Source organism: Cannabis sativa, chromosome 9 (genome assembly GCF_029168945.1).
Source record: "Cannabis sativa cultivar Pink pepper isolate KNU-18-1 chromosome 9, ASM2916894v1, whole genome shotgun sequence".
In the NCBI taxonomy this organism is placed as follows: Eukaryota; Viridiplantae; Streptophyta; class Magnoliopsida; order Rosales; family Cannabaceae; genus Cannabis; species Cannabis sativa.
The window spans coordinates 15,595,138-15,610,221 of record NC_083609.1 but is presented as its reverse complement, the minus strand read 5'-3'; the positions used below and the strand labels follow the sequence as shown (position 1 = coordinate 15,610,221).

The following is a 15,084-nucleotide window of genomic DNA, read 5'->3' as shown; positions in this document are numbered from 1 at the left end:
TCATAACAGGATTAAGATCATTTGATCTAGGATCAACTAGGCGATATTGACTTGAATAGATATTACGGTAAGTTTAATAAATCTAAGTCAAAGTTCAATATCGGTCCCTTCCGATGCATACTCCATGCATCCAACCTGAGCTTTACTTTAACCAATGCTCTGGAAAGAACATAGCATTTCTCCAAATACAAGTAAACTCTGTTGTAGATTATCATATCAGTAAAACCCCGTGTCTGATAAATCTAGGAAACTTTATTCACATAGTCATGTTTACTTTCCAATGTGTTGACAGCACAATAAATAGGATCCAGTATGTGAAAAGGGTTTCAGATGAATTTATACATTATGTACATATAATCATGAAATAAATCATGTGAATCATGCAACATTAAATGTTATTTCTGATCTATATTAATAAGTAAATCTGATTATATTGAAATGAGTTTTATTTGGGGCATAAAACCCAACAGTTGTTACCTATAAATAGATAGTGATGGCTCACATTCACACTTAACTCTGTCAGATGAAAAATGAGCCTCTTTCTATTCACTATAGCTGAAACCAATTCTCTCTTTTATTCTTCAATAATTTCGAACCTTGAGTGATAGAGTGAGTGCCCACACACATCAAGTGGTACCTCAATCATAGTGTGTAAGACTGTGAAGAATCCAATCAACAAGAAGGAGAATCAGCATCAAGGAAGGAGAGAAAGAGATCCAGGTTCAGATCTTGATAATGCTCTGCTACAGAAAGAAATCAAGGGCTAGAGATCTGAACGGAAGGAGTCATTATATTCCGCTGCACCCAATGTAAGGTTTTCTAACTTTAAATGTGTTTATTTCATTGTTTTAGAAATTCATATTAGGATGTTAATGAAACATACTTGTTAGTAAATCTAGATCCTGGTAAAATATTTCTAGCAGACTCCATATTAGCATTCAAGACCCATCAGTGGGACCTTCAGTATAGGTAAAAGTGTGAGCCAAGCCCATCTGGATGTTACCTTCCAAGAACGTGTTATGGTTCCGCCCTCGAAAAGCCTTTCGCCTTCAGCAAACCATGCCCGAAAGACTTGTTTGGTACCACGAGATCAGAGAGACAAGAGAACACATTCCTAGAAGACCCTTCCGGTTTCCCTTTTTATTCTTGCACACAAATAAAGAAACTCCAGTTGTCAGATCACGACAGAGTATCGTATTAAGATTAAAGGGGAAACTTCTTATAACAAATGTTATACAAATAATTCAGATTAATTGCCCACAATCAATGTACGCAGTGTTGAATAGATCAATCCAAATCCGATCTGCCTAGTCAGCAGATCGTCTTCTCTATGACCTAGACTTCATGAGAAAGCACAAGTGTATTATTTATTGTAAACTCCCCAATAGAGGGAAATGAGTAACCTAATGAAATTTTTAAATTAATATAAATACCTCACTAATTTTATGGATTAAGGATTGGACTCTCTTGTAAACTTTACTCTTGCAAACTTTGCTTATGCAAACTTGAGAACATACAATTTTGTGTATTTCTTAAGACATTTACAAGCAAAAGACTTATTGAATAATATTAATTCGTGGACTAAGACTTAACGCCCCAACTACATTAAAAAATGTTTGTCTCATTTTATACTTTATTTTTTGATTATTTATTCTTCAGTTCTCATTATTTTTATTCAATTTCTAAAAATTTTGGTAAACAAGTACTGATTAGTTACCTTTCTAAAAAAATATTATTTTAGTTATTAGTTGACTCAAATTTATGTTTATGTTATGTATATTAAATAGAATTATACTGTATATGCAAACTATTTATAGTATATGACAATTCATGAATTTTTAATATAAACTTGAAAGTTACTAAAATGTATCTTAAACATAAACTATACAGTGACACTTAATAAAATAAACTATATGAATAACTGAAAAAAATCTATTAATATGTTATATACTTAATAGTAACCTTTTTAACTTTTCATATTTAAATTATTAATTTTTTTTTTTAGAAAAATTATTCCTAAATAATTTATTTTATTATTTTTTTTTTCTAACAAAAATATATATTTTAATATATTAGATTATGTATATATAAGTAATCAATATACATATTTATTTAAAACTAACTTTTTTATATAAAAAAATAATTAATTAGTATATTATTACTATTATTAATAACTAAAAGGTTTACTGTAAAATAATACTTAGAAAAAAAATATTAGAAATTATTTTTTTTTTTTAATTTTTTCTTGTATAATTAAGTATATATGCTTATGTGACACGATATTTTTTAATATTTATTTTTTTTGAAACATTTTTATAATTATTTTAAATTTAATGTATATTTATTTAAAATTCCCTTTTTAAAATACATGTCGTGCCTACCGGATCAAACCGGCCATTACAGCTTAGCTATCTGGAATGAAAAAAAAAATAATAATAAAAAAAGAAAGAATAACCTTATTGTTATAGGCATAAATTTACCCTCCCCGCAAAAAAGACTTGTCTATAGAAAACTCGCTGTATTGAAGGTGGCTCGTAATATTATAATACTCGCAGTACCGAAAGAAATGATCTCACAATATTAACTTAAAGAGACCTCACTATATTAAGAAAGACATACATCGCATATTTGGTGAACTCGCAGTATCAATAGGAAAAGGCTCAAATACATACACCAATCAACGGAAGTCAACAGTCAAACATTCAAGGAGCATTCATGACAAACGTTACACATGTTTATAACCGTTGTAATTAAATTGATTAATAAGCCTCTTATTGTTATTATTTTGTAACGGCCTCATTATGGCCATTATTTGTAACCGATGCCTACTACCTATAAGTAGTGGCTTCCCTCTCCATTCAAAGGGGGTTGGGCTGAATAAAGAAACAGAGCGAGAGTACTCTTTTCAACAGTGGATTAGGCAGGCCGAGCCCGAAGCTCTTGTTGAACCACTATATTTTTCTGTGTCCATTTTATACTATTTACAATACTCGCATATATTATACACTATCTTCTTTGAGTACTCGCTATTCTAACTGAGTACTCGCATATTTATTTTTTGGTATTCAAGCAATCCTTGAATACTCGCACAAATCTGGTGTTGTCTAAATTCCTCCGACAACACTTTTTTAATTTAAAAACAATATGTTACAACAAATCCATCTCAAGCTTCTTCTCCACGGTCATTGATGCAGCATATGGACTGGTTAAGCCTCCTTACAGGATGTCTGAAGTTAAACACATATGCATTTGTGTGCTCATTAACTAACAAGTCTAGTTTTGGAGTTGTCCTTCGTAATAGTTTAAAGAGAAATCGTAGCTGCTATGGTTATATCTTTTCAAGGTTGCTTTAAACCAGAAGTGAAGCAAGTATTGGCCCTTATGCACAGTTTGCAATGGATTAAAGACCTTCAAATACTAGTGCACTATATTGAATTCGATTCGCTGTTGGTAGTCAAAGCATTGCATTCTACTAAATCACATATTTCAGATTTTTATTGCTTGTTAAACAACATTTTTCTTGTAGCATTCAATTTTTTTAAAGTTCAGATCTCTCATATTTAAGCCAAATTTAGTCTTAATTGTTCATGGTGTGAGGAAATTCCTCTTTCTATTTTGCCTATTGTATTTTAATTGCATTTGGTTTTAATATAATAGCATTTTCAAAAAAAAAAAAAAATACACCGGAAAAGTCGAGCCTAAATTGGAGGGAAAGTCCACTCTAGATAACCGCTAAAATAAATAATAAAGAAAGTAGTAAAAGAGAGCTCTTTCCTCAAAAATTTGAAAAGCTCCCGCGTTTTTTAACTCTTCCGACTCATCTCCCTCCCTCCCTTTCACTCTTTTCCCTCTTTTTTTCTCTTCCATTCTCCGCCTATTTCCTTCCTCATTTCAGATCCAAACTCAAACCTATTTTCTTCTTCTTCTTCTTCTTCTTCTTCTTCTTCTTCTTCTTCTTCTTCTCTCTCTCTCCTACTTTTTCCTTCTCAGATCAAACAACCCGTTTCTCCCCCTTCTTCGTCAACAATGAGCAGACAACCCAGAGTCAAGAAGAAGTCATCTACCGACATTGGTACCGGAGACGTAACTCCAAAGCAAATTGCTTTCATCGTCGATCGATATCTATTCGACAATAATTTTTCTCAAACTCGCTCTCTTTTTCGTACTGAAGCCGCCTCCCTCATTGCTCAGTCTCCCAGTCAAGAGGTACCTTTCTTTCTTTCTTTTATTTTTTCTTAGAAACTTATGATTTGGGGTTTCGATTATTTGCGGTTTTATTTAATGGATCTTTGTTGATTTTCTCAGGCGACTAAGGGAATACTGGGTCTTGGTCAGATAATTAACGAATATATAAGTTTGAAAGCACAAAAATTAATGGTAGATCAAGAAAGGGCTCGACTTGAGCAGGACAAGTTCCGGGTTCAGACGCTGTTGCAGAGTATGCAAAACGCAATGACTGTTTATAGTGCTACTGGAAGCTCGTCTACGCCGGCGGCGATTGTTTCTGCAGCTCACAAGCCAGCGGTTATGGCTTCTCGGCTGCAGTCGGTTAGTGGGTCTCAAGCAGGTATATCATATTTACATTCCAATCATTTTTTCTTAATTTATGTACAAATTGTACTGAAAACAAAAGCTCTTGAATCTTTGATTTAAGGGTAGTCATGTTGGTTTATGCATTTATCTTACTAGTGTACTGATGTTAATTCGACTGGCACTAGTTGAAAAGTTGATTTCTTTATTCTTAGATGTGAATTCTGATTCTGGAAATGTTTATGGAATTGGGTTGCTGTCCTTTTCTTTACAAAGTTGTAATCTGAGTCTTTATTATTATGAAGTTTTCTTGATGAATTTCGATGGTTGGTGTCTTTGGTGGTAACCTTTTGTTCTTACTTTTTTTCCCCCTTTCAAATTAGGGTTTCCTTTGCACAATAATCCAACTGTTCAATCAATGTCCATGCCTTCCAACACAAATGCTCAACCTACAAATAATAAGAGAAAAAACGCCAAGGTTGTTTCGAATGTCCCTCCCCCAGCTGGGAAGAGATCTCGCAGCAAATTCTCAGCTCCAGAGAAAGGTAGGATTGTTCGTATTTTTGTTACTTCATGCCAGTTTTTTTACTTCAAAAACTTAATTTCATTTAACTTTCTCCTAATGCAAAAGCAGTTCCACAACATGGTAGTGCTGTTAATAGTCAAGAAAATACTCAGGCTCCCTCTTCAGCAGTTGAAACATCTCCAAATATCTGTGTGGCTAGTGGGTCAAATGTAGTTAAATGTTTGTTTAACCAGCCTTCATTCTCCATTCCGACGAATACTTCTGTTCCCAAGACGCCTCCACGAGCAAATTCCTCTCAAAGTGACAAATCAACATCTCCGCTTGATGTTTCTAAATGTAGCAATGCTAGCACTCCTGCAGATTTGACCCCAACAAGATGCACTGTAATATCATCATCCAAAAGGGTAACACTGAGTCCATGTAAACAAATGGCTTTCTACATGGAGAAAAACCAGTGCATTTCTACTTCCTCGCCCGCCAAGACAAACTCAAAGAGGCAGACCACAAGCAATAATCCAAGAAGACTCGATTTTAGTGATTCTGATCCATTGGTGAATTTGGGATCAGATGAACCAATTGTTGAGCAGGCTTCTACATCTGAGTCTGAAAAGGAAATTGACCTTTTTGACATTGATCTGCCTAATTTTGATGTCATGGGAGATGATTTCTCATTTACTGAAATGTTGGGTGCTTTTGATTTTGATTGTGGAGAAATGGATTACTCTTGCCAACCACCGATAGGAGCTTCTATGGATACCATTTCAGGGTATTGCCCTGCTTCAATTTGCTACTTTTATCATAATAATCTTTTATCTTTCCATTTTATCTATAAGTTTTAATTCTAATCATGCCTGATTTCTTCTTTCCATCCATATCATTGCACAGCTCATCACCTGAATCAATGTGTGGCTATATGGGGTCCAACCAAGTTATATCGGAATTCTCTTCTGTGACAGAAGTATTATCACAACAAGATATGAGTATGCAAGGTGAACAAACTGGCCTTCTTAAAGTTGTATAGTTTTCATTTCATTTCATTTATTCATTCATCAGAAACTAAGTCAACAAGTTTCAATGTTGCAGGGCCGGATTCTACGACAGCTCTAAAATCTGTGACAAGATGCATCAAAATTATAAGTCCTGGTATATAATCATTCAAACTGTCTTAATACATGCTTCAATTTGCTATTGTTAGATCTAAGCTGATTTATTGAAATAATTATTGAATTTGCAGTAAAATCTCGTGGGAGTTCTATGGATCAGAATTGTACGTCAACAAACTGAATGGGAGATTAGGCATCACTTTTTATGATAATGATATAACCCCACTTAACATAGTTGTATAAAACTAAGCTGTTAGTCTGTTAACATATTCTTAGGATGCAAGGACATAACCTATGATAATGATTTGTAACCCTTCTATTGACTTAATATAATGAAAAATACAAAAAAAAAAAAAGCAGAGATTTTCTATAATCTATATCATCAGAGTTGCCAGACCTTGATACGTATGCAGAAAGGTAACACAAAGGAGATACAGACTTACTATTCTCTTCCGCTACTTCTCTGCCTAGTATAATTTTAAATTAGCAATTAACTTTAAATTTTGTATGATTCATGTTTGAAATTCCTTATTGTCTATATAGAATGGAAAGTATATGATGAATTAATAAGTTACCTAATTAGATTTTTAACATGGTAAGAAGAAATGTATAATATATGGAGCTTAGACTGTCTATTTATTCAAAATCAACATATGGTGCTGCTGGTGAATGACGAAGGCTTGTAATTTTGATGCATCACCAGCAAATTCCATAGCCATCAATGATTTGGGAGCATAAATTTGAAACACTGATAAATTATTCATTTAACAATGAACAAATGAGAGCTACAAAGATCACTTAACTTGATTATCCCCATCAAAGTTATTATTGTCATTTCTAATGACTTTGTTGTTGTAACTTGTAAGTCTCAAGAAACATAATTGGTGTACTTTTCTTTGTTTGAGGCATTTTATTAATTGAATAAGGTCTGTCTAATCTCATGCGAGGTTATAATTGAATTTGAAATCATGTCTTAATAATAGGATTAAAAGATGTTATATAAATACTTGCAAAAGAATCAACTACAATCAATCTACAATAATTTGAAAAACACTAAAAAAGTCTCAAGCCAAATACTTTTCTAATTTCTCCACTTCCTCTGCGCTTCCAATGAAAATTGGCGTGCGCTGGTGCACCTGTCCCAAAAAATTAAAGATCGGTCTTTTAATAGCTAGAAATAAAATTAGGCTCGCAAAGTCTTTGTTATGTTACCTAGTCTCATAAGTCTTGTTTTATCTAGTCTCATAAAGTCTTTGTTGTGTTATCTAATCTCATAAAGTAAGATTAAGGCATTACCTCAGATGGTGTGATATCAAGAATTCTTTGGCGACCATCAGTAGCTTTCCCACCTGCTTGTTCTACAAGGTAGCTCATCGGTGCACATTCATACAGTAGCCGTAAGTTTCCATTTTTGCTGTACTTGTTATCGGGGTTCCCGTAGATTCCACCACGAAGCAACATTCTATGAATTTCACCAACCAGGCAACCTATATAACGGCCAGAATATGACTTGCCACTGGGGCCAGGCTGCCTAAGGTGGTCAAGATAGTTCTTTAGCTTTTCATCCCAAAGGTCATAATTTCCTTCATTGAATGAATAAGTTTTCCCAGTTTTGGGAATCTGAATATTTTCATGTGTCAATACAAATTCACCATAAGTAGGATCCAAGGTGAATGCAAATACTCCTTTCCCTATAGAAAGAGTGAAAACAACTGAGCTTGAATACAGGCAATATCCAGCTGCTAACAAGTTGCTACCCGGCTGGCAAACACTGATGATGCACCTCTCTTTGGCTTCATCTAGCTATGTTGAGATGAGAATCAAAATGACTTCATTGTAATGATATACATATTATATAACTATAAATTAAATAGAACAGATTAAGCACGCTGAGAGAGATGTTGCTCGGAGCAATACATCAGCCTCAAAAGGATGAGAAGCTGCTCAGCCTCTGCTCCTGACAGGAACATGAACATTCTCTATCTCTCTTCAGAGATATTCAAACGCTTACAAGATGTTTTTGTCATTGTTTTAAAATATTAGGATTTTGAAACTACACAAGTAACACAACATAAGATCAAGTCAGCATTGGCTCTAAAAGGGTGGTTGTAGCTGTAAGTTTGATATCATTTGTTTTCAGGCTAAGAGATTTATTTTTGGAGCTCTTCAGCAGTTTCGAAACAAATCCTAATTGAGAAGCTGTAGCCTGTGGTCCTGATAGGAACACTTGAAAATGAGGTTTTTCTCTTAGTTTCAAATCAGCAGGCTTTGAAGACTACAAAGCATAAGATCAACTTTGGCTCTACTAAAAGGGTTGCTTTTGTTTTAAGTTTTTTTTTTCTTTTTTATCTTTATATTGAAATTCAAGATAAGATGAAAATTACCGGGGAATCATCATCAAGATCAACAAGGCATTGCTTGTCTGGGCCGTATATGCCAAAGATAGAGCCAGTAGTTAAGGCAGTATCAATATTGGCAGAGCCATCAATGGGGTCAAACACAACAATGTAGTTTCCTGAGTAAGTTTCTTCTACTGCAACAGGCACATCTTCCTCCTCTGAAGCTATTATCCCAGTCCGGCCACTAGACCTTAAACAACTGCAAAATAGCTGCCAAAAATTCAAGAAAATTTTCAATATTGAAATTCAGCAGACACTTGATTTTTGCATACAGTAATTTTTATTCAAATTTAGCTATAAACAAAACCGAGAAATATTCAAATTAGGAATACAATAATGAGTAATCCCTACCCTACATCCAGTTATTGGGTTTTACCTCTAAAATCAACTATGGAAAGAGTTACATGGATACTAGTAGCTTCACACAAAATCCTTCTACATTCAACACAGATTTATCAATGGCAACTCTGGTAAGTTTATCTCACAAGCTCTCTGTATGCGATGACCTCTATCTTCCTTGGATAAGCAATAAAGAAAATATTTTCACTGAGCTCAAATTCACATTTAGTCACTGATTAGAATCATATTATTCCATCACAAAAACTAATTAGCGATAAGAGGACTAACTCATTAATATGTCTATGTCATACTCTAATACAGATTTTTTTGCATATTGTAATATTGTTCATAACACTTTTAGCACCGTAGATTAGGAGAAATTCAAACTATTGAGCTCAAATTCACAGATTGAATTTAAATTTGAATTTCAGCTCAAATTCAAAGATTATTCAATGAGTTGAAATTCAAAGACTATTCACATAAGTTTGCATATACTAAAAAATAAAATTAGGAGTAAAAATAATGACAAGTGCGTACCTCATTAGAGATAACATCGAGCTTCTTCTGATCTTCGCCTTGGATGTTAATGGTTCCCTGAGCACCGGTGAGGTTAGTAATGCTAGACCTCTGAAGCAGCGAAGCGATCTGTTTGCAAGCCAAGGAGATGCTGGATAGAACGATGGTGAGCTCGGCGTCGATGTCACCGCTTTGTTCGTGCTTCAAAAGCCACGTCGTAAGATGTTCGATAGGGTAGAACTCACGTTTTTCGCTCCTTTTGCTTCCAACATCAGTCGTCTCTGTCGTCGGCGGAGTCACCACCGCCGCAGGCCTCGGCGTCGTTCGGTATCGGAAAGAGGCGGCGGAGGTTGGGGCCGTACTGTGGGTTGGGTTCCCCCAGGCAAGAAGAGGATAGTGGCGCCGTTGAGAAATGGAAGAGAAGAGAATATGTGAAGAAGACGAAGCTGGAATCGTTCCAGTTCCAGTGGCAGCCATGAATGATCTCATGTCCGTACAATCACACACACACTCTCTCTCTTCTGTTTGCTTTTGCTAATCTTTCCAGTTCAGTTTTGACAGTTGTATGGTTGTTATTTGTTATGTGGCCAATTATGAGTAACACGTCATGTTGTATGAGATGATGATGATGTGACTTTTTTATTTACAGTTTTTCTTTTTTGTTTTTATTATTAAGGAAAATGGCTTTATAATTCCCCCCAAAACATATGTTTCATGCATATAAGTTTCAAATTTTAAAAATTAGCCATAATAATCTTAAGATTTTGTAAGTATATTAATGTGAAAAAAGAGGAAAATATAAAAAAGGGAAAAAAATTATAAAATTCCTATGGGCCGGCCCATTCAATATTTATAGAGCCTAGAATCAAAAAATTACAAAAATACCACCTAGTCTATACCTTAAGCCGCATGGAATGAACGAAGAAGATGAACATACCTCCATCGTTCAAATCTCCAACACAACCAGAATGAAACTAAAGCGAGGGTAATACAACCATCAATTCCGGCAAGAATTAATTGGAAAAGAAGAACTGCAATGATCTAAACAGAAAATTACGAAAAAAAAATCCAAAAAAATTGGGAAGAAATTGAAATTAAACATTTGATTTCGATTTTAATCGTTCAAAATAACTCCCTCTAAAATTGAAAAATCCAGATTCATGCAATGTAGATCTGTATTAAACAGATTTAGAGCTCCCCCCGAATCCAAAACAAGGTATGATATGAAATTTTTTTAAATACTAAATCTACGTGATATACTGTTGCATTCTGGTTGATTCCTGGTTTACAATGGGCAATTCAGCTTTTTAAAACACAATAACAAGATCTAATTCTAATTAAGGAACGACATGTTACGTTTAAGTCCGTTTTTTATTTTTTGTGGTTACCTTATAGTTGCATTATCGTTTTATAATAGTTTACAAATTATGGAAGAATTTCAGTTGACTGGTACCAACAAATAGCAATTATACAAGGTAAGATTTATGTAAATAGTTACAAATTAGTTTTATAATAGTTGGAAATTGGTCAGATTCAAATAAAACTGATGAAAAGCACAAGGATCACCACTATGTTAATTTGAGTTAAGTAACATGTTTTTTCAAGTTGATTTACAGTTACATCATCATTTCATAATAGTTTAATTTAATTTTTTGCAAGAATTTATTTTGGACAGAAGAAAAAAGAGAAAATACTTGGAGAAATGGTTAGTTTCTGAAATAAATTTAAACGTTTCTTAATAGTTTAATTTTAGTTTTATTATAGTTTAATAACAGCAATAAAACAAAAAAAAATGACAAAAACAGGGTTCAGAACTGAAAATATAAGACTTGAACAAAGGAAAGGAAATAGAAGTAAGTTTCTATTCTATTTCATAAATATAATTTATTTTTATTTTATAAAAATTAGAGTCAAAAATGTTAGTCTACAATACTAACATAATCAATAATAGAATCAAAATAGTTTCAAAATCGTTGCCTTGCGCTAATAACAATTTCAAAATCACAGGAAAAAAAAGACATTCCATTCCTAGTCTTCGGCAAAGGACAATTTGATGATCGAATGAATTATGAAAATTATGAAGCTAGTGGACATTACATTTCAGTCAATTGTAAGTATGAAGAATTACAACTGAAGCTGAAAGAGGTCCTGGAATGCAACCAAGAAAATACTGTTTTGCAACTGAAATATCAAGTCAAAGAAGGATACCAACCATTGAGGATAAAGAATGATCAAAGCCTGCATTTCTACATACAACTAAAACTGAAGGAACCAGACTTCACAACATACCTATTGTGTGTGAATGTCATCAACAACCCACCAACAACCATCAATCCATCGTTCTTGAAAAATAGTAATGCATTAATTGCACATACAAACGCATTTAAAACGATGAAATACAATGCAGCAACAACAGAAGACTCAACAAATCAACAACATACAATTGAAGCTACAATAGTAGAAGATGGGGGGGAAATTTTGACTTCATGGACTATGCAATACTTGTGGCAGAGGAAATGGTTGAGCAACTGGAAAACAACAAAAACAGGGAGCCAGAAGTCATAGATTATGACAAACTACTAATCACAGATCCGCAACATCCTGAAATAGAAGAAGCACAAATATGCAAAGACAAAGAAACATTCCAGAGTGTGCTTGATTTCTATGAAATTAGAAACAACTTCCAATTCAGAGTGAAAAAATCATGTGCAAGAACATACAAAATTTGTTGCTTGGATCCAAAATACAAATGGGCACTAACGACATCCAGAAACGGACCAACGAAGTCATTCATAATTCGAAAGTATGATAGAAAGGTGATACACATTTGTGATCTAAACATAAGATTTGCCGACAAAAGATAAGCTACAACGAAGTTGATTGGAAACTACATCAAGCCACGATTTACCAACATAAAAACAACTCAAACGCCACAAGACATCAGAGGAGAAATGAAACACAAGTATGGGGTGAGAATGGACTACATGAAAGCATGGGGAAGCAAAGAGCACGCGCAAGAAAAATTACAAGGAAAAGCCAACGAATCATACAAGTTGCTGCCAAGTTTTTAACACATGCTGCAGAAAACTAATCCTGGAACTATCGTGCACATGCAAACAGAGGAAGACAACAGGTTCAAGTACTTGTTTGTGGCACTAGATGCTTCAATAAAAGGATGGAAGAAGTGCAAACATATAATAGTTGTTGACGAAACTTTCCTTAAATCAACATATGGAGGTACATTGCTCTCTTCTTGTACACAAGATGGAAATGGGCACATTTTTCCGCTAGCTTTTTCTGTTGTGGATTCAGAAAACAACAACTCATGGCAATGGTTTTTCACAAAACTAAGAGAAACATATGGGATCAGAGAGGAACAGTGCTTGATCTCAGACAGATATGAGAGCATAATTAAGGCAGTTGCTCAAGTATTTCCAGAAATAACGCATGGCTATTGTGTATACCACCTGTTAAGCAACCTGAAAGCAACCTTCAAGAAGAATGCAAGCAAGCTCGATAAACCATTCTTCGCTGCAGCAAGAGCATACATAGAGAGAAAATTTGAATACCATATAAGCGAGCTGGACAGCTTGGAAATTCGTGTCAGACCATATTTACAACAAGTTGGATACCATAAATGGTCAAGATACCACAACAAACACAACATGTATTCAACTATGACTTCAAACATTGCTGAATCTCTAAAACTTAGCAGCTAGAGAACTACCAATCACAACACTGATTGAGTCATTGAGAGCTTTGATACAACAATGGACATACACAAACAGGAAAAAGGCACAGAAAACAACAACATTTTTAACACCTACAGCAGAGAAGAAGCTAGTTAACAACTTTGTGGACTCATTGACAGAAAATGTAAAATCTCTTTAAACTTTAAGTTGCATTATAGTTTTTTTATAGTTTCTTTTCAGTTTCCTGTACAAAATGACAATTGATAAAATTGACCTAATTTGCAGGTAAAGCCAATAAACGAGAGCATGTTCGAAGTGGTAGAACTAACAAGATCATGGATAATCAATCTAAAGGAGAAAACATGTAGTTGCAACCGATTCTAACTTAACGAATTACCGCGTGCTCATGTGCTTGCTGTGATAAAAGAGATGAACTTGAATGTTTACAACTACTGTAAGGTTATTACACGACAAGAACATGGCTTGAAACATATAGCGGCTTAACATATCCGATACACAATCACACAACATGGGATGTACCACAGAACATAAAAGATATCATTGTTCTGCCACCAAACCAGAAAATAAGATCTGGAAGACCAAGGAAAAGAAGATTTATAACTGATTGGGATACAAAAAAATAGAACAGGTGCAGCAAATGTGGTCAACACGGACATAACCGAAAGACATGCAACAATCAAGCAATAAAATAGATACAACTAAATTATTTAAATTGTTTAATTCTCTATGAGAATTCACACAGGATGATATGTTATATTTGATAGACTGATATTATTTGGCAAATTTTAAATAGTTTGCTAATAGTTGCATAATAGTTTCATGACAGTTTTGACACTTGTTAATGTTTAACTACGAAAAGAATTTCATTATTAAAATTTTTAAAAAGTCATATATGAATTTATAAAAGATGATTAATAAGGATAATAAAGAAGTTACAAAATAGCAAAAAATACATTGTTACACAATTAAAATTACAAGTATGCTGAACATTGCAATTTGTTTGTATACAATTGCATAATAGTTTCTATATAGTTGTACGACTTTATAAAAAAACTTAAAAAATTGGAAAAACATAAAACTGATGCTGATACAAAACATAAAAAAAAACATATTATAATGATTAATGTCAAATATCCTAAAAGTTTAAAACCAGATCTAGAATATAAAACAAATATAATACTTAGAAACATAAAATAACTAACAATTGTCTGATAATAAAATCAACAAATAACAATAAATTGTCACTAAACTAAAAGACCATACTTTTTCAATTTAGAAGCCTTGGAAGACTTGCTTTGCTTCTCATCCTCGCTATCAATACTTTCATCAATTTTCCTTTGCCCGTATGAGAAGAAAAGGGCAGCAAGTCGAGTACAATAAACTTCAATGTCAAAATCAGCAGGAACATCTTTTCCACGGATGAAGAACTCGGCAAATGCAGCCACAAATTCTCCTCAATCACTAGTAACCAAAAAAGGAAAAAAATAGTTAAACAACTAAAAACAACATAAAATAAACTTAAATATAGCAACTCACTTTTTCTGCTGAGATGGAAGACCAGCAATCTCCACAACTCTTAGAGGAGCTTTAGGGTCAGAACCTAAATCAGGAACGTGGGACCTATTCTTCCAAAATCCAAGGAGATCAAAAAACAAAGGCAGTAAAACAGAATAAGCCTTCATTGCATTCGTAGCTGCAGAATTTATTTTGGCAGTCCTCAAGGAATTATAAAGAAATAAAATCCCCTCATTCAAGTCAAAACGACCAAAAACCCAATGACTTTCCTTCTTAAGATTTATGATGAATAAGACATGATAGGCTTCATACCAAGGCTTAGAACACGGAATTCGCAAACCTCGTATGTAATTCACTATTGGGTGAGCAGCATGTATGTGCGACATCTTTGTTTTTATTGCCTTGGCTTTGTTGAACTTGTGGTATAACGCTTGAATGGAATC

At 33.9% G+C, this 15,084-nt stretch overlaps 3 protein-coding genes across 3 annotated transcripts; 2 read left to right on the top strand and 1 right to left on the bottom strand.

The window, feature by feature from the left end:
• The first annotated feature begins 3,742 nt into the window (after positions 1-3,742).
• LOC115721971 (uncharacterized) lies at positions 3,743-6,532 on the top strand. The gene is made up of 7 exons (XM_030651092.2): positions 3,743-4,206; positions 4,306-4,567; positions 4,914-5,075; positions 5,165-5,822; positions 5,942-6,045; positions 6,140-6,199; positions 6,291-6,532. The coding sequence occupies exons 1-7, from the start codon at positions 4,027-4,029 to the stop codon at positions 6,338-6,340; spliced, it is 1,476 nt and encodes a 491-aa protein (XP_030506952.2). The 5' UTR covers positions 3,743-4,026; the 3' UTR covers positions 6,341-6,532.
• A 581-nt stretch (positions 6,533-7,113) lies between these two features.
• On the bottom strand, positions 7,114-10,000 carry LOC115723330 (fructose-1,6-bisphosphatase, chloroplastic). Its single transcript, XM_030652762.2, has 4 exons — positions 9,435-10,000; positions 8,544-8,768; positions 7,456-7,962; positions 7,114-7,295 (listed from the first exon to the last, which is right to left on the bottom strand). The coding sequence occupies exons 1-4, from the start codon at positions 9,900-9,902 to the stop codon at positions 7,224-7,226; spliced, it is 1,272 nt and encodes a 423-aa protein (XP_030508622.2). The 5' UTR covers positions 9,903-10,000; the 3' UTR covers positions 7,114-7,223.
• A 2,487-nt stretch (positions 10,001-12,487) lies between these two features.
• LOC133031264 (PKS-NRPS hybrid synthetase cheA-like) lies at positions 12,488-13,132 on the top strand. The gene has a single exon (XM_061104728.1). It carries the CDS (start codon positions 12,488-12,490, stop codon positions 13,130-13,132), a length of 645 nt encoding a protein of 214 aa, XP_060960711.1.
• The last annotated feature ends 1,952 nt before the right edge of the window (positions 13,133-15,084 follow it).

Bases quoted from the DNA above. Each gene is read 5' to 3' on its own strand.
- LOC115721971 (XM_030651092.2), top strand. From the start codon at position 4,027: ATGAGCAGACAACCCAGAGTCAAGAAGAAGTCATCTACCGACATTGGT. The intron at 4,207-4,305 runs GTACCTTTCTTT...TGATTTTCTCAG, and splicing joins CTCAGTCTCCCAGTCAAGAG to GCGACTAAGGGAATACTGGG. The intron at 5,076-5,164 runs GTAGGATTGTTC...ATGCAAAAGCAG, and splicing joins ATTCTCAGCTCCAGAGAAAG to TTCCACAACATGGTAGTGCT.
- LOC115723330 (XM_030652762.2), bottom strand. From the start codon at position 9,902: ATGAGATCATTCATGGCTGCCACTGGAACTGGAACGATTCCAGCTTCG. The intron at 8,769-9,434 runs GTACGCACTTGT...AATTTTTGGCAG, and splicing joins TCGATGTTATCTCTAATGAG to CTATTTTGCAGTTGTTTAAG. The intron at 7,963-8,543 runs GTAATTTTCATC...ATCTCAACATAG, and splicing joins ATCTTGATGATGATTCCCCG to CTAGATGAAGCCAAAGAGAG.
- LOC133031264 (XM_061104728.1), top strand. From the start codon at position 12,488: ATGCTGCAGAAAACTAATCCTGGAACTATCGTGCACATGCAAACAGAG.